General features: G+C 37.9%; 1 protein-coding gene across 1 annotated transcript in view; it reads left to right on the plus strand.

Moving 5' to 3' along the window:
* SMARCA1 (SWI/SNF related, matrix associated, actin dependent regulator of chromatin, subfamily a, member 1) overlaps positions 1–11875 on the plus strand; it is a 33065-nt gene extending 21190 nt beyond the window's left edge. Inside the window, exons 20-24 of the mRNA XM_064713343.1 lie at positions 798–930; positions 1687–1805; positions 2006–2218; positions 6931–7041; positions 7729–11875. Coding sequence (XP_064569413.1) covers positions 798–930; positions 1687–1805; positions 2006–2218; positions 6931–7041; positions 7729–7800 — 648 coding nt within the window. The 3' untranslated portion in view covers positions 7801–11875. The remainder of the gene's footprint in view (positions 1–797; positions 931–1686; positions 1806–2005; positions 2219–6930; positions 7042–7728) is intronic.
* Positions 11876–15244: the final 3369 nt, after the last annotated feature.

Genomic DNA, 15244 nt, shown 5'->3' on the forward strand with positions numbered 1-15244 from the left:
ATGATTAAAAATAAATAGTTGTATTGTGTATGTTAGACTCACTCTGGACATGCTAATTGTGGACTGAGCTTATTTAGCTGAACTGACAAAGTTCCTTGTAGATACATTTCTGTGATGAAAGAAACTTTGTGCACTACATATTATTACCCAGGCATGTGAATGTCTTGTTTGTTCTTGTCATTTTCTGCTTTCCATGTCTTGAAATTGTAATGTCTCTTTCTTGGATAATATTTTTGTGCATTGCATCTCGCTTGTTCAGTTTTGGATTGATTTCTTTGGTACCTAACAAATTCTCTCTTTGACAGTGCTTTAGAGTTTCCATTTGATTGCATCTTTTTGGACTAGAGATCTTTTCTTGACATACTTATGCTTTCATTCAGCTGTTTGCCTGGTTCCAGGTTTGTAAATGTCTGAAGTAGGAGCTCTTGCACTGCTCTAAGAACTTGTGATGACACAGGCATTGCTGCACCTTGTACTGCTCTGAAGTGTGGTGCTTGTATCTGCAGGAGTGCAGCTGTCACTGAGCTTGTTTCTTTGGAGAAGTATCACAAAAACTTTAAAAAGAAAGGATAAAAAGCTGTTACTAATGCATGTGGAGTCATGCCCAAAAATAACTGTTTAGTTATAGGTTCAGTAACGAGCCTGGATAACACAAGTCTATGGAAATCCTGAAGGACCATTAGCCACTGTGATTATGTGATATTGCAGAGGAGCAAATGGTACATAAATAAATCACAGTTTTGGAAAATGCTTTCCTCTGACCTGATAATGCCTTCTTAATCTCTTGTTGCTTACAGGGTTTTACAAACTGGAATAAAAGAGATTTTAACCAGTTTATTAAAGCTAATGAGAAATATGGTCGTGATGACATAGACAATATTGCCCGTGAGGTGGAAGGAAAGTCACCTGAGGAGGTCATTGAATACTCAGGTTGGTGGTATTTTGAAATGTATTTATTTCCTAATACCAGAGTATTACCATGATTTTTGCCACATGTTCTTTTAAAATTACAAGGTAGAGAATTTGGATGCATTTAAGAATTATTTTTGTTAAAGTATGCAACTTGGGGTTTTTTTCAGTAGACTAAATTCTATAAAAGGTTGGTTTTGTAGCACATAACTAACATCTGCAGCTGCCTTTAACCCTCCTTAGTCAAGACTGAGAATTTGACATAGTTAATTCTCACTGACAACATGGACTTGTGAAATTGTGAATTTGCCTTATAGTGCCAATGTGATTCTTTATGTTGTACCTCTGCTATTTTACCCAGTGCACTGTATCTTTCTCTTTTATATTTACACAGTGCTTTTGAGATTCCTTCCTCTTTCAGCCTTGGATGTAATTTTACTAAACACCTTCATAAAATCCACTTTGCAATGTTGTTTCCTGTCGTTAAAAAGGAAGAGCTCCACAAGAGCTTCAGTGCTGAATTTATCTTACAATTGATTATGTTGCATGTAAATTTTGTTAGAATTTTTACTAAGCCTTTACTTACAGTGAACTTTTAAAGATTCTGAATAAAGAGTCAGTACAAGCTTATTTTTTGGCTAGCACAGTAAGCTGGAGAGCATTAGCTCATTGTTTAAGATTTAATAGAATCAGAAGCTAAATTTTTTTGCTAGAGTATCCTAACAGTAAGGAGCAGAGGAAAATATTATATTCAACAATTTTGTTTTGTGTTTTTAGCTGTTTTCTGGGAGCGTTGTAATGAGCTACAGGACATTGAGAGGATTATGGCTCAGATTGAACGAGGAGAGGCCAGAATTCAACGGAGGATCAGTATCAAGAAGGCCCTTGATGCCAAAGTAATTATTCCAGGTTTTTTGTTTTCTGCAGCTGACTTCTTCCAAAAATTCCTTCAGAAAAGGAATAATTTGGGATGAAAGTTCTATCTTTTTATGCAGCATAGGTAGTATACCACCTCTCAGCGATCTGCAGTATCGTGTAATGATTCTTTGATGTAGCATTGTACGTTTATTAATCCTTACTTTTGTTTTGCATTCAGATTGCAAGGTACAAAGCACCTTTTCATCAGCTGCGTATTCAGTATGGAACAAACAAAGGGAAGAATTACACAGAGGAGGAAGACAGGTTTTTGATCTGCATGTTACACAAGATGGGCTTTGACAAGGAGAACGTGTACGAGGAGCTGCGGCAGTGCGTGCGCAACGCGCCTCAGTTCCGCTTCGACTGGTTCATCAAATCCAGAACTGCCATGGTGGGTACCACTTACAGGCACCAGGCATGGCATGAGGCACCTTGTGCTTTTTAAAGCACCACCACATAAAATTTGTTTAGGAAACAAGTGCTGAAAGAATAACTTCAGGTGTGATTTTCATTTCCGTTTTTTTTATAGTAACCTTTTGTCTTAGTACAGAAAAAATGCAATACAACTGAAGCACAGATTAGAAAACCTGCCAGACTGAGTCCCATGTTACCCAAAGGCATTAAGGCAGAGGTAGACTAGACTTACAAATATCCTCGTTACTTTTATTGCAAACTGAGTGTTTTACCAAACAATGTCTCTTAAAATATGACTCTTTTAGAGTTGTTGCATAACATTAAAGATGGAAGACATCTGAATAATACACTTGGAGAAGGGAGCAGCTTTTCTAATGCAGTATTTAATGTCTAACAGCATGAGGAAAGTTAGTGATTCACACAGATATTAATAATTGCAGCAATAGGTTTAAAATGCACTTTGTAGTTTGTGAATGTGGATTATCCCATGGAAGTGCTTACATTTCTTTAGGTATACTTTACTGAAAATTTTGTTTGTGTTTAGAGAATATAATACAAGGTTAATAGCAAGTAGACTAGCATTCATAATTTTAGAGCAGAGCCATTCATTTTTAATTTAGGTATTAAGCAGGAATTGATAACAGTAACAGAAGCTTTGGTGGTTGCAAATATTAAGGTATGTAGGTACCAACATCAGAGTATGGGACTCTTTCAGTGAGGAAAAAAACTGTTGGATTTGCCCCAAAATTTTTGCTCAATTCCTTCTACTTGTTGTTTGTCTTCATTTCCTGACCTCAGGATTTGTTTGTCTGAAAGAATGTTCTTTCAGAGTTCTGGGTGCTGTACTAAGAATAAATAAAACATAAAATAAAATATTTAAAATATGTATTTGAACAGGTGGGTATATTTGCTTTTCCCAGCACTACTTATAATTATGCAATACACTCTTTACTTGATATTTCAGCAATTGAAGTGTTTCTGGTTAGTGCAGCAGTTAGCCCTTCATTGAAAAGAATTTCAAGTGTTTCTTACTAAAATGTCTTTTTGAAGAAATAATGCATTTTAACATTATGAATATAAAGAGAGAAGCCTGCAGTATTTAGCACATTAAGAAGTTTCTTTAAGTTGTCTGTGCAGGAATCCCTTTAAATAAATCACAGAAATGGGTACTATAAATTAAAAATGTAGCTCAGTGTTTAATATTAGTTGATATATGGTTGTCAGGGGTAGAGTTAAATATTCAATTTAAGTCTTGCAAATCCTTATGTTCAGTATACCCTTTTTTTAAAGGGGATAGAAATCATGTGCTCAAGTGTAGAAATATGTTCTGTGGTGTCTTAATGCTGAAACTGAGACACTGGGAATATAGTGAATCTCTTGGCTTAGGTTTCCTTTTAAAACTCTGTCCCTTAATAATTTTAGTTTTTCTGCTACTACATGGTTGAAAAAGATTATGGAAATACAAACTTAAAACCATCTTTCACTTTCAATGTGCATTTAATTTTCTGAAATGTTCTGAATTACCATGCTCTGTACATTTGAGTAATATAGCTGATATATTCTAATGTCCTGAGATTTGTGGAGGTTGTAATTTCTGTGGGTCCATTTTGCACTAGTTTGGTGGTTTTATTTTTTTTGGTGAAGAAATGTGCTGGAAAATCACATGATAATAACAATGAATGAAGTATAAATACAAATATTTATAGAGGAGTAAATAAGTGAAAGTGGAGAAGGCTTCCTGAAATGCTGAAATTCACATGTGATCATTTAAACTCATATGAAACAAGATAAAAAGGGCAGCATAATTCAGAAAAGGGTTTAACAGGCTCTTTGTGAAAGCTCTGTGTTCTAACCACTAGATGTCTCTTGAATTCCACAAAAATAGCTAATTTATCTTCCATCTTACTGTTTCTGTTTGTTCTCCTGAAGATTTCGAAAAGCAAATCCTGCTTCATTAAATTATTTCAAAATCAAATGGTTTACCCAAAATGTAAATTCTTAAAGATACCATGAGCGCCTAAGATTGCAATTTTTTTTTTGCTTTCAGTATTGAGCACAGATTTGTTTGTTTGTTTTTTAAAAAAAATTGTCCATGCAGGAAGAATGCAAAATATCATGGCAGTAGTGAAGCATGTATCTGTTCTCTGAAGTCATAAATTATGGATATTCTCTTTTAGCTTTCTGCAAACACTCCCCAGCATAAGAGAAATGACTTCTTGGTAAATACAGGAATGCCCAGGCCTGTGGACAGAGCTGAGGGCTGCCTTTGCTCCCAAGTCAGCATCTCTGCCTCCAGTCATGCAGAAGGCAATGGTTCACTGCTCCCATCTTATTTATTGCAATCCAGGTCTTTAGAGCTGTGAGGGGGTGAACCAAGTGTATCTTCTCTCTTTCCATCCCAAAGAAAAAAGTATCAAGCCACACAGAATACAAAGTCATCTCTGAAAGTGCAAGGCATTTTAAATAAGTGCATTTTTGTAGTACTAAAATGGAATGCAGCAGTCCCTATTGAAATTTCAATAGCTTAGTGCAGGATTTATCATTCAGATTATTTTTCATGATAGATGTACAAGAAACCTGTGTGCATGTCACATCTTGCTGTCAACTGATTCTGTGATTCTCCAGAGAAAATTGTTTTTGAGTCCATCCTCTGTCCACAGCAGATGCTTTGGAGCAGTAGACTTTCCATCTGGAAAGTCTAACCATGAACCTGAACACTTTATAAATATATATATTTATGCAAGCATTTGTCCCCAGGAAAGAGGAGGAGGATCTTTGAGTGCTTTAGGCAGGTGGATCAAGGTTATTTCTTAGTCCTTTCAGATTAGTTGCTTGTTTTGAGTTTAACACAATCCCATTTCTCATATGCTAGAAAAAATCCAGATTATGATGGTGAAGCAGCTTGTCATCACTCTTTACCTCAGCTCCTAAGTCTGAGTGCAATATTCACAAATTTAAATGATGTAAAATACTTGTGGCATGTTGACAGTCATTGTTCTGTTTTGGTCTTTTTTCATCTCTGTTTATTTGCTTTTTGGGACAGAAGCTCTCTGTTGTTCTGTTCGGGGTTGCAGTGTATATTGGGATGGCTTGAACTCAAGTTTGCTCTGAGTTGTTGCTTTTTTTATCTAAACCTTGTTGTTTGGGTAGAATTTGAGGGCGTTTAATGATTGAAGTGAGAGTATTTTAGCTCCAGAAGGACTGTCACATACAGGGCACAAACATGGCACCCCAATTCATGATTTAACCTTTACTTGAGAGTGTGGGGTTGTTGCTACAGGGATCTGATAAAAGTGACTTATTACACTACTCTGGTGAGTACTGTAATAACAGAGAGAGATTCACTCTGTTGGTGAAGCTACAAGCAGGACACTGGAACATTTCTGGAGGGGACTTGTAAAGAAAAATGTCCTGAGGATTTTTATGTCTGTGTGTCTGATAAAAAGAATTCAAGTGGTGGTAGGATTCTCTGTGTCCATTCTGAACTGCATGGCTTTTGCCCAAGGCCATGGAGCATCCTTTGGAGCAGAATCTGTGGAAACTGTAGAACTTAAAAACTGGTTAAGCTGGAGGGTTTGAATGTCTGAAAGGTGAGTCCCATGCCTGCCTGTTTGGGAAGGCTCAGATCAGGAAAGCACCAAGGCTGTCTTATCCATGATGGACTATGATGGCTGAAGCAATATCCAGCTTACAGATGCTGAGAAAATAGAGACTAATTTGTGGGCAAAAAGGTCACCTGTTCCCTTCATTGCAAATGGACCCATTGTAGGTTAAGATACGTGCTTCTAGTCAATTCTAGGATAGCCTGTGTTCTAAAAATGTCTTCACTGAGTTTAGCAGAGATGAGACATATTTTTTGGGATTTTTTTTCCTCAGAAGAGAGCTTCCTGCTTTGAGTTTGAAAGAAAAGCCCATGCAATCATGTTCTCAATAATACATAGAATATACTGAATAATTATAATAAAAATAGGCACTGTTAGGTGTTTTGTAAGAGATCTTTTAAATGGGGTACAAGAAGCTGTCCAAGTCAAGTGAGTTCTATTAAGCAAGCCAGCCATTAGTAACTGCAATGCAGATATTTTGAGTTGTATTGGAAATACTTCTTAATGTGTAAACAACCTGATGGCATTCAGTCCTGATGGCTTGCAAGTCCTGATGCTAAAAGCATTTAGAGCATTTAGGATCCTGTTTGAATAAAAACACAACGGTGAGTTTACAATTTAAGACTGAATAGATTTTTGGCCAATTTGCAGCTCTACTGTGTCTCTTCACAAAAAAAACCTCCCTAGGCTGTGGGCCACAGAAAAGTGTTGCTTAAGATAGCTTTGCTTCCTTTTTTCTCTGCTTTAAAGATATATTTGAAGACCTCTTTCCTAAAATCTGGCATACTGTGCTGGTAGGCTGTAATTTGCTTCATTAACCAAGATGAAAGATCACATCAGTCTTTGGAATGTCAGTTTGGAAGACAGAATCCTGAAAACTCCTTGTCAGGAGGACAGTAAATCCTTTCCTGTTTCTAAAGGTTGCACTGAGGGAAAGACAGATAATAGTAACCAAGCTAATGATCAGTATTATTGAATACTTTAGGAAAATGGAAGTGCTTTGAAGTTAAAGGATTTTGAACATAGTTATGTAAGCAAGAGAAGTTGTATAATTTGCTTAAAAATTTGATGTGTTCTCTTTCCTTAGGAGTTTCAGAGACGCTGCAATACTCTCATATCATTAATAGAAAAAGAAAATATGGAAATTGAGGAAAAAGAAAGAGCTGAAAAGAAGAAAAGAGGAGCCAAAGTTACAGCGGTATGTTTAGCAGCACTTACTTTACTTCCAGTGGGGTAGAATTCAATTGTATATTTTTAAAAAATGTAAAAGATAAATGTAGGCACTGATTGCATTAGTAGAAACCATGAGGTGAGAGATTAAACTGAAATATTTGTCTGTTCACATCTCTCCTAGATTTGCTTAGGTAGGTATTCCCAATGCATAGGATTTGAGGGCTTTTTTTTTGAGAAGTCTTTTGTTTAAGTAGCAAAGGAGGACTTTTTTTAGAAAGCTGCCCTGCCTACTTTCTGCCTACTTATGTACATCACATGTTGCTTCAGTTTCTTCTCTGAGACTTTTCCCTCCCCTACACAGTATTTGCTGGAAGAAGAAATGAAAGTGCTTCTTTTATTTTGAAGGGTTGTCATCTTTAGAACAGAATTGTGTGTAAGTCAAGGTCCTGATCTTTTTATCCAATTCTGGCTATGTGTGGTGCCTGCACCACTGAGACCATGTAATGATTTTAAGGATATAAAAAGGGTAGGAGAGTTAATTGTCTATGTCAGGGATTAATGTTTGCCTTTCCATTATATCCTACAAAAGTGAACTGAAATCTAGAATGCATTGGGGTTGTACATTCCCTCCTGAATAATTAGCTATGTATTTAAGTTTTTTGTTTGTAATGCCACCATCTTATAAAATTTATATTTATTTTTTTCTCTTTAGTCACAGAAGAGAAAAGCAGATTTGGCTGCTGAGAACTCTGGAAAAAAAGATGCTAAGAAAGTGAAGTCGTGAACCTGAAAACTGAATATGCTAAATATGAAACTGCCACTTTCTTCACTCCATCTATGTGTATTAATTGCCAACTTCTTTGTATTCATGGTACTCTTCCCCAAGTCCCATGCTTTAATTTTGCAGATTTTGTATCCTTTACAATGCCTTTCTTTACCTAAAATGTGTAGCTTTATATCTTATGCATTCCAGTATTTTTGTGTACTGTATTTTGTGAGTTTCATGTCTTTGGCAAAATTCACTCAGTCCTTGGTTTTTTGAAGCTTGTGCTGAGGTTTTAGCTTTTATATGTTTTATATGCTGCTGCTTTGAAAAAAACCTAGATTCTATAGCTGTATTATTGTTGTTTCATATTTTAAATTTATATGGCTGTTGGAAAATAAACTGACTTAATTATTTGAAGAGAAATATACTTCACCTTTGTTTTCCCTATCCTCTCTCCCTTTTTTGCATAGCTGCATTTAGAGAGAATGTTAAGGTTTGTATAATTGTGCCTTCATCATCAATCAGATTTTTTTCAGAGGAGTACTTGGACAGGATCAGGAGCATGACAGAACAAAATCTAATTAGACTGACATCCTTGTTTGCTCTCTGCATTAAAAGGACATTTTCTCTGAAATATTCAGAAGGAAACCCAGCAAATACACACTTTTTGTTTTTCTTTATCAGTGATTTCTGCTGGGCTACTTGTTTAAACACAGGGTGAGGTGTTTCTCACAATGGCCTCTAGATGAAAACTTTTCTATGCCTCATAAAAGGAAGGAGTCAGCTCACAGCTTCTGGTTGTTTCAGCAGCAAACAAAATAGTTCACTCTCTGGTTGGTAGGCTCCTCAGCTCTGCTGCCCTGTGCTGAAAGATCTTCGTTGCTCTAATTATCTCTGCTGAAGTTCTTCTTTTACCTTTTATTCAACATGTCAGTCAGAAGCAATGGGGATATGTTATGGAGTGCTCCTTTTTAGTATTTCTATTTTAATGAAGGGATGAAAGTGTTGGATGTATGATTTTTTGACTTTGCAAGAATGGCCTTTATTAAGCAGGTTCACAGTTCCTGCTCACTTTGGAGTCTGCTTTTCCCAGATCAGTAGAACAGTGGCTGTGACATCTATGTTTTACTTTAATGTTCTGTCTCTGATCTGGTGTTGAGTACAGACCTTGCTACAGTGAGACATGCCCTCATAATGTCAGGTCTAGATTAATGCAGTGTGCTTTACATGGTACTTCCCTTGAAGACAACTTGTAAACTTCTTCTAGTGCAGTTTGCTTCCTTCAGTGGTTTGAGGTGTTTTTAGATAAAGAAACCTCTTTACTCTTTGTATTTTGTGCTTTGCATTGGCTACCTTCTTCTGTGTTTGTAAAACATAGGACTTTATAAAGTTCTTGAGCTTTGCCCATATTCTTCTATGTCATTTAAAATATATTGGTATGTCTTTGAAGTTTTCTGGGATTAGTATCTCTAAGTTTGATGAGGTATTTCCAGCTTTTTTCTTAGTGTCTGTTAAAGGTTTGGGGCAAAATGGCTGTGATGATTGGTTGAGCATTTCAAAAGTTAATTCAAAAGATTAGATTCTGTATTTTGGAATGTAGCTTTTGTCCAGGGACCACATTCTTTATTCCACTGGGTTTATATTTGTAAAACTTGGTATTTGTCTGTTGAACTTCATCTGGTGAGTTGAGAGGTGCATCTGATAATGATGGGGCACAACTTGCAGGCAGGAGATGGGACTCAGGAGTCAGAGCATGCTCTTCAATGAGTGTGCAGCCCAGGTGGGATAGGTGTGCTCAGGAAGAAGCATCCCTCCTCAGAATGTGCTGTTGGAGCAGTTAACATCCTGCTCTGTCCTTGGGAGGAGGACATCCCATGGAATTATGGAAAAAGGCTGTGCAGCTATATGCATATATAACCACAAATCCTGGGACATTGCTATTCATAGAGAGAGGAAGATGCCTTATTTGCATCTGAATTTTGGCTCATGTGCCATTTACTAAGTTTGTGGCCTGAAATGATAAAAACAAGTTAAAAGAGATGGGGAATAAAGGCTGAAAGAGCCAATTGAAATGTTTATGGAATTACATGGCTAGGTCTAGAGTTTATTCTATTGCTTCTATTTAGCATTGGATGAATATTTTAATGTTTTAAGTCTTGAAATAAGTGTATTCTGGTTTTGTTTATTGTAGATTAGCTTTGTTTGACTTGCATGTTTTTGTGTATCCAGTTTCTCTGTGTTGCAAAGTGTATGGGAAGTCTTAAAATGGTAATATCTCAACATGTTGTTTTATGCAGATTTTTTGGTTTGAGTTACCACTTGAGTTAATGTTCTTTCTTCTCAATGACTTGATGCACAAACCATACAGCAAAAGATCATGCAATGGTTCTTTCAGGTGTTACCCCTTGATCAGACAGCTTCTCTGAAGAATGATAGATTCTCCCAGGAGCTATCTGTTACCTCTTGCAGTCCCCAGTTAAACTGAATGTGCTGTTGAACAACAGTCCTTGAGAGCATTTGGACACTATACACCAGTTCCTTGCAGATTGAGCCTTCCCATCCATCATGTCCTACAGTGATAACTAAAGAAAATTGCTAACAGCTGCTGGTCGGGATTAAAGGAAAATGGATCTTTCTCTTCCCTTTTTCATTCTTCCAGTTGCCAATACCCACAGAGTGTGTGCCTAGCAGTATCTTAAATTATATGCTGCTGTGACTCAAAATTAGGTGACAGAAATGAAAGAATCTTTCTACTTTGAACTGCTATTTTCTTAGGCGAGGAATAGTGTTTGCAAGAAATTAGTAAGTGCTGAATGTAATGTGACAGAAAACTTCTGAAAAGTTTGAGCCTTTAGGCAATTTTAGAGTTGCCAAAAATGCTGTGAGATAAAACATTTTGAAAGCTAATTTAGTTCTTTTTCAGTGGACAAGTAAAATTTGATTGTGTAAACATCAGGCTTGAAGAAAGTCACCTAGCACCTTTGACTCCCCAGCAGTGCACGTAACATCCTGGGAGAGGTCACAGCAATTGTGGTGGTTTTCTTTTCACATATTCATCATTTCCAACTTATTAGTCCTTTTACTTTTGATTTATGTTAGTGATGACACCAAAAAACCAATGCTGCTAGCCACCTTGATTGTATTTGATTTTGATTTGTTACAATGACACAGAGAAGAAATGAACTGTCTTCTTGCTGGTAATATTAGACCATCTTTAGATGCTGGTTTGCACAAGTGGTGTTACTATACTAAAATATTAAGTAAGAAATGTTTTTCTTGTAGATTAGCATTGCTGTTTGATTTAGTGCTAATGCTGGTTAGGGTTTTAAAAAAAGCAGCTATCACTCTTTGAAATGATGAGCAAGGAGTATACAGAAATTAATCAGAATCCAAGTGCCTGATGGTGTTGCCAAACTGATTTTTGCTTTTATATATTCTTCATATATATTTGTAGCTTTGTAGCTATATGAAGGATATATAGAAGCAAGTTTGGCATCAATGGAAGTAACTTTGTTGTGCAGTGCCTGCAGGTGCTGCTGTGTTACAGGCACTCTGTGCATGCCTCCTGCTCAGTGGGGGGATTAAGTACTTTCAGTGAGGAGAAATAAATGCCAAAGCACAGGTTGAAAAAAGGTGGAGTTTTGCAGTCAGTACCAGTTTATATAAGTGCAAAATGCTGAGGTTGGTGCACACATTGGCACTTGTGCTGCTGGAAGGGATTGATCACCAACTGTAGTTCTGATCTGACTAAAGAGAGGTTGACAATTGTTACATTTTACTTAATTTTATCTGGTTCACACATACTCCAAGCATGTATGTAAATATGTTTGTGGCTCATAGTTCTAATGTTTGATATGTTCTTTTTCTGAAAGACTTAAAGTTGAACTTAGTTTGCATATTTTGAAATGTAATGTACTCTTTAATTGCATATGCATGGTATCCATCTGTTCATGAGAGCCTTAATAGGAGTAATATTTGCTGCCTCAAAGGTATGTCAGTGTTGTGTTGTTCAAGATGACTTCTGAACTTTTCCAATCTGGGATTTGTTTCTTAAGTTGTACATACATGGAAATAAAAGTTAATATAAACCTGATGTCTTCTGGTCATTCTGGTACACAAGGGTCTGTTACTTGGATACTTTCAGGATAGTTTGATTTGGTTTTGTTGCTCTTGTGCCTCCCATACCCTTCAGGCCATGGTGGCTGAATGTAAGGAGGTCTGTGGCTGTTCCACATCTGCTTTCAAATTATATTTTTTTGTAATCTAAAACTATACTAGCAGTGCCTATGTTTTTGTGACAGCCTTGCCTGCGTTGTCTCAGTACAGTGTTACACAATGTATGTTGATCCTATATTAAAGTGTATTGCTGGTTCCCTTTTCTTTCATCCCTCTGGTGTGTTCCTAAAATGAAATACTTTGGAGCTTAAGTCCAGCTGACACAGTGGTAGGAGCCATGAATTTTGTTGCACTTGATCACTAGTAGCCTTGCTAGATACTGTGCTTGGGGAGGTGCATGCCCTAAATGACTGCTCAGTTCTTTTTTCTCAGGATAACCTAAAAAAAAAAAGGACAGACTGGAGGACCAGTTTCTCTGGTTTTGGCTGGTAGCAGTTCTGTCTGTTCCACAGTGAACTTTTGACAGACCTCACTCTTTTTCAGGTGAGGCACCTAGACCAGGATGGAGGAACTGGGAAAAGATGTGAGGTTCCACCTTAGCTGGTCCACAGTAGCAGCCTAAACAATTTTTGGATTCACTCCAAGAGCTACAGTTCTTCCAGATAGCTTTGCTGTGTGGAGATAGCAAGACAAGAGGTTGCCAGTTGTTGTTATAAACTGCTTTAAGTCCTGACTGGTGTTGGGATGGAAGGGGGGTGAAGTCAGGAGCAGGAATTTGCACAGGTGTGTGATGTGCTCTTAGCTGGGACTAAGCCTTTGCTTCTAGGGCTTATTTCAAATCCTGCTGGGTCAGTTATCATGGGTATTTTCACGTTTTCATGGCTCCTTAGAAAGCTGTCCAGACTAACAGATGGGGTGTCTTGGCACAGTGTCCCATCCCTGTGCAAGCCCTGCTCTCACAGCAGGCTCCTCATCCAACATTAGAAATGGGGAGCAAAAAGGCTGAATCCTGGAAAATTAAAACTATGTCACTGTAATTAAAAAAAAGCCAAACTAAAATGCCCTAAGTGTGTCAGCATTAATTTATGGCTGCTTATACATACATATCTCTGAAATAATTTTACTTATTTATTTTACAAAGGGTTGATTAATGTTACGTGACTGAACATGTGGAAGAGGTACAAGAAATTTCTTTTTCTTAAGTGTCAGCCTTGGAGACTCAGCATTTTCTTTCAATATTCAAAAAGAAATTTAATTTTAGCTTTTTGTGATACTCACTGGTAATTAACTGCTCCATGTACTGCATCTTATTATGCTACAGGCCTGAAGATTTTCTGTTGGAAACGAAAATCGATTTCAACAAATTCAGTTGTTGCCATCTTATTAGGTTATGGTGCTCAATGTAAATTAAAGTTTTGAATTTGTCATCGATCAATAGATGCAATTATTGATTTGGGATGTATGAGGTAAAAAGTGAATAAATAAGTTTTTGTCTTTGTTTTTATAACATGAAAACATGTCAAAATTTATTGAGCTGCAAGTTACTTTGTAGTGAACCTGAGGCAGAATCAGGAACACAAGAGTAATGGAAGTCTATTTATTTATTGGGTGCTGCAGGATTTTCTTAAAATGCTGGCTGTCAGCCACTGGTTTAAAAGTTTGTTTAGAAGCCTGGGGTGCAAGGATTGGTTTGCTGTCTGATGCCAGGTCCCAGTGCCATCCATGAATGTTGTACACAGGCAGAACGGATGCCTCTGCACAGAAGGCTCCTTGCAGAGTTCAATGTAGAACCGAGGTGGGCAGAAGGAAAATCTTCTTCACTGGAGTGGAGCATACTGATAAAATCTAATCTCTGGATCTAATAAACAATCCCTCTTAACATGTCAGTAATTTGGTCTGTGCCATTGATTGCCCTCTGACTTGTTCCCAGAGATTGGGGTGGCTGTGCCATTCTTGCCTTGTTCCCAGAGATTGGGGTGGCTGTGCCATCCCTGCCTTGTCCCCAGAGTTTGGAGTGGCTGTGCCATTCCTGCCTTGTTCCCAGAGTTTGGGGTGGCTGTGCCATTCCTGCCTTGTTCCCAGAGTTTGGAGTGGCTGTGCCATTCCTGCCTTGTCCCCAGAGTTTGGGGTGGCTGTATCTATCATTCCTTGCTCAGAGCTGGCTGTTCTGCTGTGGGCCAGGTGAAGTGATGTGTGTCACTCCCAGCCTGCCTGTGTGTGCCGGAGAGCTGAGGGGCTCCTCAGTCATTAGTGCAGCAGGATGAGTGTGAGTTTCCTGGGTCAAATTCAGCAGATAGGTGTGCTCAACACAGCCTTTCTCAGACTCTGGTCCTGGATTATGCACCTCAGTTTTCTGACTTGCTCAAACAAAGGTGCCTACAACCTGAGATCAGCAGCATTGCCAGTTTCTCTGCATTAATAAATTATTTTTAATTCAAAGGGCTTTGTCTATAAGTTGCTATAGAAATGTTTTTCTCGTCAGGAATTAGCTAAAAGTTGAGAAAATGCAATATTTTTTACTGCTTTCATGATCTTGGGCCGTTGCTTTTAAAAATAGAGAGGAAAAAATCAAGAAGGGTTGATTGAGGACATAGTTCACTTGATCAGATGGATACAGACCCCAGCTGGCAGGAAACCGATTAAAATAAAAGACAAAATAGATGGTTTTGTCAGAAGGAGGCCACATTCCTGTGGGACATGAGAGGATTTGTATCAATCACAGCAGCAGGAACTCCAGGTTGTATGGAACAGGGCCTATCTGCTTATATAGGGGGAAATAGATACAGATATCATGTCAGAGTCAGTGGAATCAGAAGGAAAAGTGTGGATGAGCTGATGTGCTGGAGCTTGGTAGATGTTTAAGCTGCTGAGGCAGATTTGAGGAGGTGTCTCTAAGGTTTGCTGTGTTTTCCAAATAGAAAAATGAAGACAACACTCTCTTCCAGTTCCCCAGTCAGCTAGTAGCCATTCATCTCATTAGAATGACATAAAAATCAGTGGTTTGGAATTGAAGTGACTCTTAAAACCCAAATTTCCTGGGAAAGTCCTTGGCTGCTGTGTCAGGTCTTCATTATCCTGCTGCTGTCAGAGGTGTTGTGTGCAGTTTCCTGATGCTGGAGAGACTCTTTACCAGTGTGAGTGTTGAGCAGAACTTCACAGTGGACCCAGGATTTTACTCTTAAATGTGGTGACACAGTCCAGGCCACTTTGTGCTCACTGCTGGTGGGCTGGTGCCCAGGTTCTGGAGCTGTGCATACAGACAGATACCAAGACTGGCTTGGATTTCTTGTTCTTTCCAATAATTTCTTTGGTCCAGTTCAGCAGGATCTCTCTGCTGTGGCTGTAG

Source organism: Zonotrichia leucophrys, chromosome 4A (assembly GCF_028769735.1).
Source record: "Zonotrichia leucophrys gambelii isolate GWCS_2022_RI chromosome 4A, RI_Zleu_2.0, whole genome shotgun sequence".
Classification (NCBI taxonomy): domain Eukaryota; kingdom Metazoa; phylum Chordata; class Aves; order Passeriformes; family Passerellidae; genus Zonotrichia; species Zonotrichia leucophrys.